The sequence below is a fragment of the Bos indicus x Bos taurus genome, chromosome 22 (assembly GCF_003369695.1).
Source record: "Bos indicus x Bos taurus breed Angus x Brahman F1 hybrid chromosome 22, Bos_hybrid_MaternalHap_v2.0, whole genome shotgun sequence".
In the NCBI taxonomy this organism is placed as follows: domain Eukaryota; kingdom Metazoa; phylum Chordata; class Mammalia; order Artiodactyla; family Bovidae; genus Bos; species Bos indicus x Bos taurus.
In genome coordinates, this window is record NC_040097.1 from 11,391,981 (window position 1) to 11,406,099 (window position 14,119).

The 14,119-nt window shown below is 53.3% G+C and overlaps 1 protein-coding gene across 11 annotated transcripts in view; it reads left to right on the forward strand.

Annotated features, from left to right (window-relative positions):
* DOCK3 (dedicator of cytokinesis 3) overlaps nucleotides 1–14,119 on the forward strand; it is a 304,174-nt gene that overhangs the window by 285,232 nt on the left and 4,823 nt on the right. For 8 of the 11 annotated variants that reach the window (XM_027523616.1, XM_027523618.1, XM_027523619.1 and 5 more), the window contains 5 exons: nucleotides 1,027–1,148; nucleotides 2,363–2,501; nucleotides 3,019–3,166; nucleotides 9,175–9,293; nucleotides 10,453–10,540. In XM_027523616.1, the coding sequence (XP_027379417.1) occupies nucleotides 1,027–1,148; nucleotides 2,363–2,501; nucleotides 3,019–3,166; nucleotides 9,175–9,293; nucleotides 10,453–10,540 (616 nt within the window). Of the gene's footprint in view, nucleotides 1–1,026; nucleotides 1,149–2,362; nucleotides 2,502–3,018; nucleotides 3,167–9,174; nucleotides 9,294–10,452; nucleotides 10,541–14,119 lie in introns of those variants that run through there. The other 3 variants (XM_027523617.1, XM_027523620.1, XR_003507883.1) reach the window with 3 other exon arrangements.

Consider the following 14,119-nt stretch of genomic DNA (forward strand, 5'->3'; position numbering starts at 1 on the left):
GCACACATGGAAGTGTCCTGTCCAGCTGCAAAAGCACAGTTCCACCTTCTGCATGCTTTGAAAGAAGCAGGTGGAAAACTTCCTGCTCTTTCAGACCAAGCTCAGAAACATCCCCAGTGGACATGGGGACCACAGAGTGTGAAGGGCTTCTGGAAACTCGAGCAGTTGTGCTTTGTTGCCTCAGAGTTGCAAATAGTGACACAAACCAATGTGCTGTCCCCTTGGAGGATTTGGGACCAAAATTTCTACCAAGATGTGTACGTACTTAATTTAATTATGCTAAAATAGAAGCGTGCTGTTTTTCAGTTATCTGTGTTAGGATTTTGTGTCCTGACACCCCATAGACTGTGTCACAGACAATTTAACCAAGGTCACTAAGAGTGGGGCCATTTAGCAGTCCAGTAAAACTCCAGTCCTTACGTCAGAGGTGCCCAATGCCTGACGGGTGATCACCAGCTCTTCAACTCCTGTTGTCCAGCTCTTCTTCCACTTTTTCTACAGTGAGAAAGCCTATTAACACATTTTATGAACTCAGACCAACTCCATAGCCTGCTGCACATGTGCTCTCAGGGGTCCACCTAGGCCTCATGGCCTCTGGTCTAGGCTGTGTTGTGGTTAGGAGGGCACTTTAGTCGTGACGGGGTCACTGCCCAAATGAAGCCAGTAGTTTAGGTTCAGCCAATGGTATATGATTCTTTTTTTTTTTCTTTTACATTCTGGCTACCAGCCTGCCTCTTCTCTTTTACTCCTTAATTACTTGGGGAAAAAAAAAAGTGAAGTGAAAGTCTTAGTCTTGTCTGACTCTTTGTGACCCCATAGACTGTAGCCCACGAGGCTCCTCTGTCCTTTGGATTCTCCAGGCAAGAATACTGGAGTGGGTTACCATTCCCTTTTCCAGGGGATCTTCCCGACCCAGGGATCACACCTGGGTTTCCTGCATTGCAGGCAGATTCTTTAACGTCTGAGCTACCAATTACTTATTTATTCCCAATTATTTATTATGAAGGGGCACTCATGTCTCAACAGGAGTTTCCGGGTTTGGACAAGCTAAGTCCTGCGTGTTCGGGCACCAGCACCCCACGGGGAAATGTCCTAGCATCCCATAGCCCCATGAGCCCAGAGAACATCAAGATGACCCATCGGCACAGGTATGGCCTTAGAGCTGAGTAGGGTCCCCTCCACAAAGGTAAGTCCGGATGTCAGAGATCAGAGCAAGGGCGTCCAGAACGCTGCTTGTGTGCACTAATGTGACCCCTCACCCACACACACAGAAAACACACAACTCCTGCCACAGGATCTGCACTGTGCATCTGGTCATCCAGGGTGACAGAGGAGTGTATGTGGGGCAGCGGGGTGAGTCCTGAGGGGTGAGTAGAAGTTTGCTGGGTGGAAAAGAACTGGTGTTAGGAAGCTGACGGAGCAAGATTCAGGCAAAGTCAAAAACATGTGCAGACACCTCAGAATCCTCATGCAGGCCAGTGTGGTCAGCACTACAGGTTGAGCCAAGTGGCTGGAGTGCAGGGCCTGGAAGGGGGCCAGGATTTCTCTGGATGGGCCCTGTTCACTCAGGCCTTGGGACCTGATCCCAGGGGAACGAGGATCCCCAGTGGGTTTCAGGAAGAATAGCATGGTGGTGAAGGCATCAAGGTATGCCCGCTCTGCACTCAGCAGACCTGTTACCGGGGCTCTGCAGGGAGGCTCCAGGTTGCCAGGGCAGGAAGGCCAGGCAAGCGAAAAACCTAGAGAGGGACCCTCACTGGGATTTGTTTTCCACTGTGACCAGCAAGTCAGCAAAGGGTGGGCACTCAGCAGATGCGAAGGAGCAAATGAATGGGGGGAGCTGCTTAGAACTGACAGAAACTGCTGGCAAGCCTGTGGCCACAGCCGTGGAAGGAGGCCAGCAGATGGTTCACAGGCAGCTGCTATGACAGCTTCCTCAAGTCAGGAAGACACCCTGAGCTGGGAGCAGATCCCAGTGCAGGGTGGGCGCCAGCTTAAGTACACAGCCCATGGCTAGGAAGACCTGGGGTCCTTCACCTGATTCAGTGGATCTCCTTCATTCCTCCTGAGACACTGCTGATGTCATCAGACTGAGTGGCTGTAAACCATTTAACTCGAGGTTAAGGCTCTGCCTGGCTACTGTTGGCCTCCCAGACCAGGGGCCCCCGAGCAGCAGGGTGGGGTTCAGGACAGCTCCAGGCCTCAGACAGGTATGAACATTGGCTGTGAAACCTTCACAACCAGAGAGGCTGAGGCTTGGGGATGACTGTTTTACACACACCCATGACTCTTGCCCCCGCCATCTAGCGAAGCACCTCAGCTCCAGCCCTGACTCCTGGCCATCTCCCACTCTTGTCCGCAGCCCCATGAACTTGATGGGCACCGGCCGCCATTCATCGTCCTCCCTCTCCTCACACGCATCTAGCGAGGCTGGAAACGTGGTGATGCTGGGCGACAGCTCCATGGGCGAGGCTCCCGAAGACCTGTACCACCACATGCAGGTACCAGCGCGGCCCAGGAAGAGCGGGCCAGGGCCCGCACCTGGAGGACTCGGCTCTCTGCTTGCTGGTCTGGCCTGAGGACTGGTGTTGCTGCCTAGTTCTTCAGTTTCTGAATTCAGAACACCCAGAGCTAGCAGAATGGCCTTCCCTCCACACCTCCCTGTATTGCACTTCCCAGGCCTTATTTCCCAAGAAGGAAATCTGCCTTTAGTCCTGGCTGCTCTTAGAGATCCCATGGGAAAGCTCCTCTGCCAAATTGCCCTCCTGCCTGGCATTCCTGATGGCTCAGTCCAGTCTCCTCTGTGGGTGCCATCGCTAGAGTCTACCCAGCAGGCCTGTACCATCAGGGTTATAGCTGACCCTTAGTGCTGGCCATCAGCCTGGCCTTCATCAGGGCAAGGGTACAGCATCAGACATTGGATCTGGGCACCTGGTGGCATGAAGAAGCCAACTCTGAGCCAGTCCTACCATCCTGGCCGTTTGGACCTCTATCCTGCTAATTTTTCTCCCTTTGCAGCTCGCGTATCCCAACCCCAGGTACCAGGGCTCAGTCACCAACGTCTCTGTTCTGTCCTCGTCCCAGGCAAGCCCTTCTTCCTCCAGCCTGAGTTCCACTCACTCAGCACCATCCCAGATGATTACCTCTGCCCCTTCCAGTGCCCGAGGTAAGGACGGCAGGGCGCTGCTTGCAGAAGGGAGAGGAGAGAGCCTCATGGGCGCCCCTTGTCCTGCTCTCATCTGTGGCTATGTCTTTCAAAGTGGCCCTGAGACTTAGCAAGTGCTCACCTATGCTTTTAGCATCAGGGACTCAAGGGCTCCTACCTCCAGATCTTTTTCTCTGGCTTCAGACCCTGCTCGGGCCAGTGGTTGCAGCTGTGCTGCACTGAGGTAACCAGGCATCACATCTCCACTTCAGTAAGAGGACACACAGCCCAGGAGAAGGCTCAGCTCTTCTCACTGAAGTGTTTGTGAGAATAAAGCACAAAGTTAAGGCAAAAGTGAGTTTTGTCTTGAGTAATCAAACATGATGAAAAAGTATGAAAACTAAATGTGAAGACTAAAATTAAGCCAGTATTCTAAATGGTAGCAGCAACCAAAAAAACTTTGTTCAACTGGCAAAGGCTTAATCAGGAGAGATGGCTCTGTAAAAGGCTACTAGTTGTTATTGCTTGATTTCTTATTCAGTCGAATAAATACTGTTCTCTGAGAGGCAGCAGCTTTTCCTGACTCTAGTTCCCGCAGTCAGGTTTGGTTCTCTGTCCCTTTAGACGGAGATACTTGCAGTGGAATGGAAATGAGCTGTGGTGACGAAGACCTAGCGCCCCCAGGGCAGTCTGTGTAGCACAGCAGCAGTAGCCAGCTACCAGCTGTTGCTTCCAGGCTTCAGACAGATGGAGTCTGTTCTTCTCATTATTATGAAGACAGGGAAATAACACAGCTGTATGACATAGATGATCATTAGGGAAAAAAACCAAAAATCCTCTTCTTTCAAAGCACACAAACCTGAATGAAAAGAAGTTGCTTAGTCGTGTCCAACTCTTTGCAGCCCCATGGACTGTAGCCCCCCAGGCTCCTCTGTCCATGGAATTCTCCAGGCAAGAATACTGGAGTGGGTTGCCATTCCCTTCTCCAGGGGATCTTCCTGACCCAGGGATCAAACCTGAATCTCCTGCATTGCAGGCAGATTCTTTACCATCTGAGTCATCCATGGCCCACAATAGGAGTGATGGAGAGAGAGATGCAGTGGCCAGTGGGGCCATTGGGAAAAACCTCAACATACAGCAGAAGGGGGTTTGAGGTCACAACAAGAGCAGTTACAGACTTTCCCCAACACTGGCCCAGCCCCTCATTTCCTGTGGAAGAAAACAGGTCCAATGGGGGACTTAAGTCTATCCCATCAGTTCGTGGCCAAGTAGAATTTGGAGCTTTGAGTCTTTACACTTGCAAGCCCCCAGTCTGGTGCTCATTCCACTTTGGTGATTGCCTTCCCAATGTGGACTAAGGTGCTAAAAAAGGGGACCCAGCATCTTGGAGCAGGTATTTCTAGTGTGAAAAATGAGAAATGACCCACCAAATGGTACATGTGGAAGATGTGTCAGTATGTGAGGGCTGCAGAAGTAGAGAAGGAACAGTGATTTGTATTGGTAAAGACGGCACATCAAAAGGTGGTTTGAGGAATGAAAAGGAAGGAAACCCTAAGTAGGCTGTGAATGCTCTAGTGCAGGTTAGCATTTGCAGTGCCTAATGAGAGCTCCTGAACAAAGCAGAAACAGATTTTGTAATCTAATCTATTGTGTGGGTTATTTCTTAACCTGAACACTGTCTCAGTTATACTCATCTAAGTCATCTCTGACCCATGATTGTTGATTAAAAAAAAATAAAACAGAGGCAGCGAGGGGTGAGCATTGTACTTCACTTCCACTCTGAGTGCTCAGACACTTCCTCTAGGCAGTGCCTGGCACTTGGTGCCCTGGAGAGGACAAAGATGCCATCAGGGACCTCACAAGCTGGCTGGTACCACCTTTGTCCTTCCAGCTAACCGTTTACTGGTGCATTCATTCATCAAGCTTTTACGAGTGCTCAGTGAGAAGTGGGCATTGCTCTTGCACCGTCAGGGTTGAATAGACAGAAGTCATGTTCTCCCTGTTTGGAAGTAATCCCTCTTTATTTCAAATGACTTGGCTATCAATTGTTGTTGTTGTTCAGTCGCTAAGTCATGTCTGACTCTTTGTGACCCTGTGGACTGCAGCACACCAGGTTTCCCTGTCCTGTAAAACCACCCACCAAACCTTAGTGGATTGAAACAGTTTATTATCATCTCGCATGGTTCTGTGGGTAGACAGGGCTTCCTAAGCAAGTTCTCAGTTGCAGTCCCTCATGAGCTTGCTGTCAGATGTGACTGGGGGCTGGAGTCATCTCAAGACTCAACTAAACTGGACATCCAAGACAGCTCTGTCACGTGGCTGGCAGTCAGTTGTGCCTGTCCACCGGGAGTTCAGCTGAGGCTGTCAACCTGAGTCCCTACGTATGACCTCTCTGTCGCTTGAGCTTCTCACAGCATGCAGCTGACTTGCCCAGAGCAAGCATTCCAAGACACCCAGGCAAAAGCTGCAAGGCTTCTTACTCCCCAGCCTTGGAAGTCCCAGAACATCCTTTTTGCCACATTCTGTCAATTAATCCCATCACTAAGGCAATCCCATTCAATACCACTGTAAAGAATAAGACTGTACCTCATGATGCAAGGATGACCTGTGTGTTTTAGGGAGGGAAGGCATCAATCGTCACCATCTCTGGAGACAGGCTATCAGGATGGCCACACTCCAGAATATCATATAATGAAAGGCTGATTCAAAAGGAAACCAAATGGTTAACTAGGTGGTGGTTGGTGGTTTAGTCACCAATTCGTGTCTGACTCTTGCGACCCCATGGACTGTAGCCCGCCAGGCTCCTCTGTCCATGGCATTCTCCAGGCAAAAATACTGGAGTGGGTTGCCATTTTCTTCTTCAAGGTTAACTAGGACTGGGCCCAAAGCAGGGTACTGTGATAAGAGCAGAGGTTATTAAGAAAGAGCAGGCAGTCACTTCCAGGCTACAGCATCCATTCCATCTATGTGCAGGCCCATCCGGAGAAAACCATGGGTCCAGCAAGTGTCAGGCCTACATGCAAGAGAAGATAAAGACCAGACCCAGCGTCATAGAGGAAGACTGAATTTGTTATTGTTCAGTCCCGTGGACTGTAACCCGCCTGGCTCCTTTGTCCATGCGATTACCCAGGCAAGAATACCGGAGTGGGTTGCCATTTCCTCCTCCAGGGTATGTTCCCGACCAGGGATTGAACCCGTGTCTCCTGCATTGGCCCTGGGAGGCCCAAAATGTGGTGGATGCAGTAGTAGGTGCAGTGGGGACAGAGAGGAGATGGGATGGCCCACGCTCGGGTTTGTGTCTGATGTTACAGATGAGGGGAGCGCTTTCATGGATGGAGAAAGTGTTCCAGAGAGTCCTTTCCATTGGAGTCACTTTCCCCACTCCCAGGAGTGGTCATGACACCAATAGCTTCCTTGCTGCGCCTGTTGATGTTCTGCAGTGGTTCTTGTTGCTTGGAAACCTTCAAGGTGAATGGCCTGCAAGGCACAGTCTTGTAAGTCGGCAGCGCCCCCTGGTGGTCAAAAGGCTGAGCGAGGCTAGGAGATTTTGATTGAACCTTGAATATATTCAGGACTTTCCTGGTGGCTCAGACAGTAAAGTGTCTTCCTACAATGTGGGAGACCAGAGTTTTATCCCTGGATCAGGAAGATCTTCTGAAGAAGGAAATGGCAACCCACTCCAGTACTCTTGCCTGGAAAATCCCATGGATGGAGGGGCCTGGTGGGTTACAGTCCATGGGGTCACAAGAGTCAGACACGACTTGGTGACTAAACCACCAACCACCACCTAGTTAACCATTTAGTTTCCTTTTGAATCAGCCTTTCATTATATGATATTTTGGAGTGTGGCCATCATGATAGGCCATGGGGTTGCAAAGAGTTGGACGTGACTGAGTGACTAAACTTTCTTTCTTTTCTTTGAATATACTCAGTCATGCTGGGGACTCAGCCTCCCTGGGGTTCACCAGACTACAACTGAGATAGTCTGGAAGTCCTGTGATGCAGAAGCCCTTGCGGTATTTAAATGTTTGCATAAAAAGTAGCCGCCACTCTCACCTACTGTGGTTTTGGCTGCCTAGGGAAAACAGCAGTGAGAAGGAAGCTAGAGTTGGAAAATCTAGTGTTTGCACAGAGCACCTGTCAGCCCCTGGGGCCAGGTGCTGCCCTCCAGCCTCACCCTGCAGCACGTAACAGGATGTTGAGTGCTCAGATCCAGGGTTGGCCTGGTGAGCCAGACCGTGAGCTGTCAGGTCAGGGACCACGGCCAAGCTGAGCAAGGCAGCACACCATGTTCCAGCCACGTGCCTGGTACAGGATGGGTATGTGACATGAGTTGGTGTAAAGGGCTGCCTCTCTCTGCATGCTATGTGCGGGCAGCCCTGTCCAGGGCTGTGGCCAACGAGACCCAGGGAGCCTTCAGAGTTTCTTGCTGGGAAGGTACTGTGAAAATCAGTGGGATTAGGAACGCTTTTCTTTTTTCCTTACACAGCCATCTTTTTGAGATTGCCTCAGAGCACAAGTTCTGAAAGAAAATATTGATAGGGGAGAAAAATCACCAAATAGTAGAAATTCAGGCCTAGTTTATTTGTTTGTTTTTTAAATAAAGCATAGTTTACTCATTCCCTTATCAATGAAGGATAGTTTTTAAAACCAGGCCTTAAAGCCAGTTCTGAGGCTCTACAAACAGTATCACTGAGACCAGTTACGGAGGAAGTTTACGTTAATAATAGCTGCATTATTGGTTTTTGATATGCTGACTTCTTCAACATACTTAAGCCTCATCTTTGGGTCTAAAATGAGTATTTAAAAGGCATTTCTCAAGAACTCCTGGTCACCTTTTTAGTTGTGCCCTGACAGTGCCTAGAGGGCACCCCTAGGAAGGCCCACACAGAGCCTGCAGAGCTGCAGGTTCACCTCTCAGATGAGCTTCACTAAGAGAACACTACACAGAGGGAGTTCACCCACTTGAACCAGCCAGAGGCTGCCAGTGGACGTCGACAGCCCTGAGGTCCAGGTGACCTTCCCATGAGGGATCTGGAAGACCCCACTAGTTTGACATGGACATGCCGCTCTCTGGTACAATGAGTGATGCAAATTTGGAGGGCCTTCTAAATTATATATTCCCAAGGGAAGCCTGCAACTTTTTTTCTCACCACTTCTCTGGAAGGTCCCTTTGAGGACCACCAGTTGACAGGTTACTGGGCGTGTAACCATGGCCTGCATCGATGAGGACTAAGCCACACCACATCTGGCTTCCATAACAGCCCCTCAGTCCTGACGGGGTCTCATAAGCGAAGAGCATGAACCAAGTCAACTCAGGAGCCTGGTTAAGGCCCCACAAGTCCCAGAGTAGCTCCATGACTCCTGAGTTCACTGAAGGGCAAGTCTCAGAGTGAGGAACCCTAGAGAGCCCCCTGTGTGCAGTGCCCCTGGCCCTGAGCCGCTTGGGCTGAGTCTGCAGTAAGATGGCCAGAAGGCAGAGGCCAGGCACAGGAGGCCTGGAATCTGGGGAAAGGTGGTAGGGGCCAGCTGAGACGGGGCCAGTGGTGTCTGGAGAAGGTAAGTGTGTGGAAACCGTGTCCAGTAAGAACTGTGCTTTTCTGTTACCTGAGTGTGTCTGTTTCTGTGTGATGGCTCCATTGCAAGCTCACCTGGGCCCCAAGAGAGCCCAGCACCCAAGCCACTCCCATTTCCCCTGAGTGCCGGAGACTCAGGGCTCCCAGGGCCCCAGCTCCAACCCCCAGCTCTCCTCACTATCTGCCCCCGAGCAGGGACAGGGGGCCACGCCAGCGAGTCCACATGACCCTAGTCTGCAATGTGCCTGCCTCGGCTGGGATGCCCAGTGCAGCCCCCTTACCACCACCCAACCACCAGGCTCCACGTCATTCCTTCTGTGCTTGCCGAGCTCATCCTCACCCCAGCTGCAAGGGGATACCGACCCTGGGTCACTGGCTCCCCGGGATGCATGCCCTCTGGGCCCTCCATCCGTGGCGTGTCATCTGTGCGTGATTGTTCTCACTTGGTTACAGGCTCTCCCTCTCTGCCAGATAAGTACCGCCACGCCCGGGAAATGATGCTGCTGCTGCCCACGCACCGGGACCGCCCAAGCAGCGCCATGTATCCAGCAGCCATCCTGGAGAATGGACAGGTAACGGAGCCAGCCTATTGACTGCCCTTTGCTGGGACTCTGCTGGCCTGAGCTCCCCTCGTTGCACTTGCTAGGCTTTCTGCATTGTCCGTGCCTCCCTCATGCTGCCGTGAAGATCCTCCTGGATGGGAGCGGCAGTGAATGTGGGGACCAGCATCTGTATCTCAGTCCAGACGGAGTACAGCTATGGGCAGAATGGCGGTGGGGTTGGACCCACCACTGTCTGTGTGGCTGTCTGTCCTTCTGGCCAGCGTCCTGAATTCCTCATCTAAAAACAACATGGCAGAGAAAACTGGTTCTTTTCTGTCCAGAGAAGGCAGTGGCGGACATGGGTCTAGAGACTAGCCTTCCTCCATGTGTGCATGAAGGACGTCCCCACGGGCAAGCTCTGCCTCTTCCATCCATCCATCCATCCGTCTGTCCATCCGTCCGCCCGAAGCCCCTCTCTTCCCGCCGGGACCCTCCCTACACCATTTGCAGAGCTCTGCAGATGTCCCGTATGGGGCCTTGAACAAGAAGCTGCAGCGACTGGCTCCTTCCTCCATCCGGTCTGCCCTGCCCTTCTCTCAGGGGCCATGAGAGTCACCTCCAGTGACTGTTACCCAGTCCCAGAGTGCCAGGACCTTCTCAGCTCCCTGTGCCTGGGCAGCCCTGCCAGGTGGAAGGAATAGGTCTGCCTGGCAGCTACATGGAACAGTGGGTCATGTCTGTGACCTCAGGCCTTGCTGCCCTTCCCCTCACGGGCCTGTGCGCATGGAGCGTCTCCAGGAGGCCAAACCTGCCAGGGCTCGGGTGCGAGGGGTCCCTGTATCCTTCCTGCCCGTGGGTCTCCTGGCAGGACAGAAGGATGCAGTTAGATGCCCTCAGGTGCTTGTGTCCTCCTTGTTGGCCGTGTACAGGACAGCCTGGAGCCCAGCCAGGCCCCGGCGCGGTGGGGGAGCCCCAGACATTGCACAGTTGCACAGGGCAGGACTTGGAGCCAGACAGCATGGACAGTTTTCCAACCAGCCTGACATTCTCAGCACATCTCAAGCATGAGCTGTCCCACTGCTTTGATTTTCCTGGTCTGGTCCTAGAATGCCCTGGCTCCTGGGGCCCATGATGCCCCCAAGATGTAACTGATTGTTGTCACCTTTTGATAGTTTTCTCCTTCCCTCAGCTGCCAAACTTCCAGCGGGCCCTGTTCCAGCAAGTGGTTGGAGCCTGCAAACCCTGCAGTGATCCCAATCTGTCTGTGGCTGAAAAAGGTACGATTCCTCTTCCCAGGTGGCCTCCTCTCCTGTCTGTCCCCATCCTGAGCGTCTCACTCTTGTCCCTGAGCACCAGCTGGCCAAGGCTAAGCCATACTTTAACACCCAGGCCACTCTGTCCATCCAGAGTCCTGACCAGTTCTGTGTTCATTATTTAACCCATGTTTGGCTTGATGCTGAGGTCTAGATCTTGTTTGTTTGTATCTCCGGCTCCCCAGGGCCCACCCTCTGAGACGCCCCAGCTGCCACCTGCTCTGAGCTCACCTTCATGGAAACTCAGTGGGCACCCACACCCCAGGGCTCCTCCCCACCAGCCCCAGAATTCGGCAGGCCCTGTGGCTTTGGTCCCTCTCCACTCAGGCCCACAGGGACCTCTCCTTGTTGTTCAGAACAGGCCTGTGGCCAAGCACATCCACAAGCATAATGAGAAGGAACAGGTCATGGCAAAGTGAATTTCCCAGAGACAGTCCCAGGCACCCTGCGGGACTTTAGTCCTCCTGTAGCCACCCAGGCCTGCAACAGCTGAGCATCCCTTTTCCACTCTGCAAGTCCATCAGCTATACCACGAAACCAGGCAATACTTAGAACAGAGGCTGGTTACCGAGAGTGGAGTTGTACTCTACATTCTGCTCCAGCCAGCTGATGGAAGAACCAGACTTGGACCCGTATAACCCCAGCCCAAAGTCCCAGACATGGAGAACTGAGTTCCTTTTAACACAGGACAGTGCCCATGTGGGGCCTCTGCCCAGCCCACCTGCCACACACAACCAGGCCGAGCCTATCAGCCCCTCTCCCTGCAGGTTCCCCTCTCCTCTACCTAGTAAGTTTAGGGCACTCTTGGTCCCTAGCATTGCGACCTGCTGGCCCATCAGGACGTGTCCCTCCAAAGCTGTTGTCATGTCATCACACCTCCTCACCACGTGCTGTCTGCTGTCTGCTGTCCCCACTGTCACTGCTCCTCCTTTGCTCAGCATGGAGGATGCGCCTCCCCGTCATATTTGAGACCACACCCGGGCTCCACGACCTCAGTGCCTGGGAGGCTTCAGCGCCTGGTGCTCGACCACAGCAGGCGTGGAGATAAGATTCTGGCTGAAGACATCTTCCTAGCCTCAGAGTTGCACATCCCCAAAACACGTGGCTTTCCTGGACCCCTGCACTTGTGCCCCCAAACCAAGTGCTCTTGTGGCCTTGAGGGCCGGGAACCACAGCAGCTTCTCTTTGCCTGAGTTGTGGAGCAATCACAGATCTAGCTGAGAGCCCAGACGGGCTCAGAGCTCAAGTAGGTGCTGGCGGCCAGACCAGGACCTGACACCCACCAGACCCAGAAGAGCTTCAGGCTTCAGACCAAGCTGCAGCAAGAAGCTGGATACGCCCACCCGCCATGTGTGGGGAGGAAAGAGGGTTGTCTCAGAGCGAAAGCTGAGCCCAAAGCAAGCCCGTTTGAGCCACAAGGCCAGAGCTTAGTAGGCAGTGAGCTAGACATTTGTCTTGGGGGACCCAGAGCCAGAGCCATAACTCCCCAGATCTCTGCTGGCTCCTCCAGAGCAGGAGCTGTGCACACTTGTCACCATTCTCTCATCGTCAGGATCTTGAGTCCCATGAGGGCTCCACTTCTCATTTTAAGGATCTCTCTTTCCCAGGCAGTGACTCCCAGACCAGGCCAGTTAACTCTCGAGGCTGCTGTGCACAGGGGACTTCAGACTGGTGGTCCACAGCAGAGAGAGAAAAGGCCAGGACACAGGTGGCATCAGCGCTCTTCTCCTAGGATAGCTGCTGCATCTGAGGTTCTCCACTAGCCCCTATGCACTGGTGTGTGTTCATGCGTATTCTCACGTCTGTAACCCCGTGGACTGTAGCCCACCAGGCTCCTCTGTCCATGGCATTTTTCAGGCGAGAATACTGGAGTGGGTTGCATTTCCTTCTCCAGGGGATCTTTCCGACCCAGGGATCGAACCATGCATCTCTTGTATCTCCTGCATTGGCAGGAAGGTTCTTTACCACTGAGCCACCCAGGAAGCCCTGGTGCTATATGGCAGAGGTTCACTGGCCTCACTGGTCAACAGGAGGCCGAGGGCAAGCTGGATGATTTCTGATTGATGTGGAGTGGCTCTCGCAGGTGCCTTTTGTAAACCACTGCAGCCTTGCCAGCTTTCTTTCCCTCCAGCGTTCCTGCCTGCTGTTTCCTCTGGGCTCTTGTAGGTGAATTTGTGCAGTCCTGATGTCTTCTAGGGCCAGGATGTGCACATGAGAATTCAGGCTGTCAGAGCCCCTTTGGGGAAGCTGCCTAGACCTGCCTCCAAGCTTCTTACTCCTCGAGGTGTGATGACTTTTTGTGGAGATGGAACTTTTCCTTTTCAGGAGAGGGCACCTTAGTGCTGAGGACCAGGAAGCTCCTGCCACATCTTGGGGAGAGCCTGTTTGAGAGTAGGCCTGTCCTGGTCTCAGGGTGGTTCAGGCTCTCTGAGGAAGGCCTTCCGGTGGAATCCATCTGGCACTCACCAGAGTTAGAATGAATGCCTGTCCACCCAGTCACTGCCACCTCTCCCCTCTGCCCCCACCACTGTCAGCCAGTCCATGAGACTGAGCCACGCTCCTGAGACATGAGGCTGTGAGGCAGCCGAGTTCCAGCCTGACGTTCTTCACCAGCAAGGAGGACCAGGGTGGACGCCTCCCACCACCTCATTCTTCGACCATGTGGGGCCCAGCACCTGCTGGCCACATCCTCCTCAAAGGCCAGGCTCCTTCCTTCCCAGAGCCTCTCAGGTGCCCTTTAGGCCCTGGCATTGCATTCCCCACTCAGGCCCTGGAGTGGGAAAAGCCCAGTCCCCAGCCTCCTCAATGCCCCGTTTAGCTGTGACTGCCTCAAAACAAAGCCAGTGGGTCAGCCGCTTGTCTCTTGATAACGAGAGCTCTGTCAGAGAAAGGGCATAGTTCTCATCAGTGGCGGTGGTTCTCTAGCAGTTGACCAATGGCATTCACGTATCCGCTGCTGCTCCTCAGACCCCGGGGTCCAGCCATTCCCCCCCACCCTTCCCCTCCTACAGTCCTTCTCCTCAGCTGTCGCTGAAGGGCCACTGTTCCAGCCCTGGACTCCTTCCCATCTACAGATGGACAGCCTGTGTTACTCTTTGTCCAGGGCCCACTCTGTCCACGGCATGTGAGTTACAGGAACTGGGCCTCTATGCTTCAAAGCACCCAGGGGCTCCACCACCCTCCATCCTCTATGGAAGCAGAGGTCCCTGCTGGACCCAGCCTGACCCCTGGCTTCATACTCTTTCCTACAGCACTGTATGAACTCCAGTCCTGCCTAGAAAACTCCCGAGCATCCCAGGCCCAGCCAGTGGGCTCAGAAGCAGCAGGGGTGGGCAGAGCTTGTAGCTTACCACAGGCTCTTTGAGGGCCCAGGCCACGTACCAGCTGTGGACAGAGGCATCTGCTGCTGCCCACCCATCCTGCTCCCTGCTTCCCCATGGGGTCAGGCCCTGGGAGAGCCCTGACTCTTGACTTTGGTCAGAAGCTATAGGGTGCGCGGCACACCTGTTCTCGCATGCGCTCACTCGCCTGCATCTCCCTCTC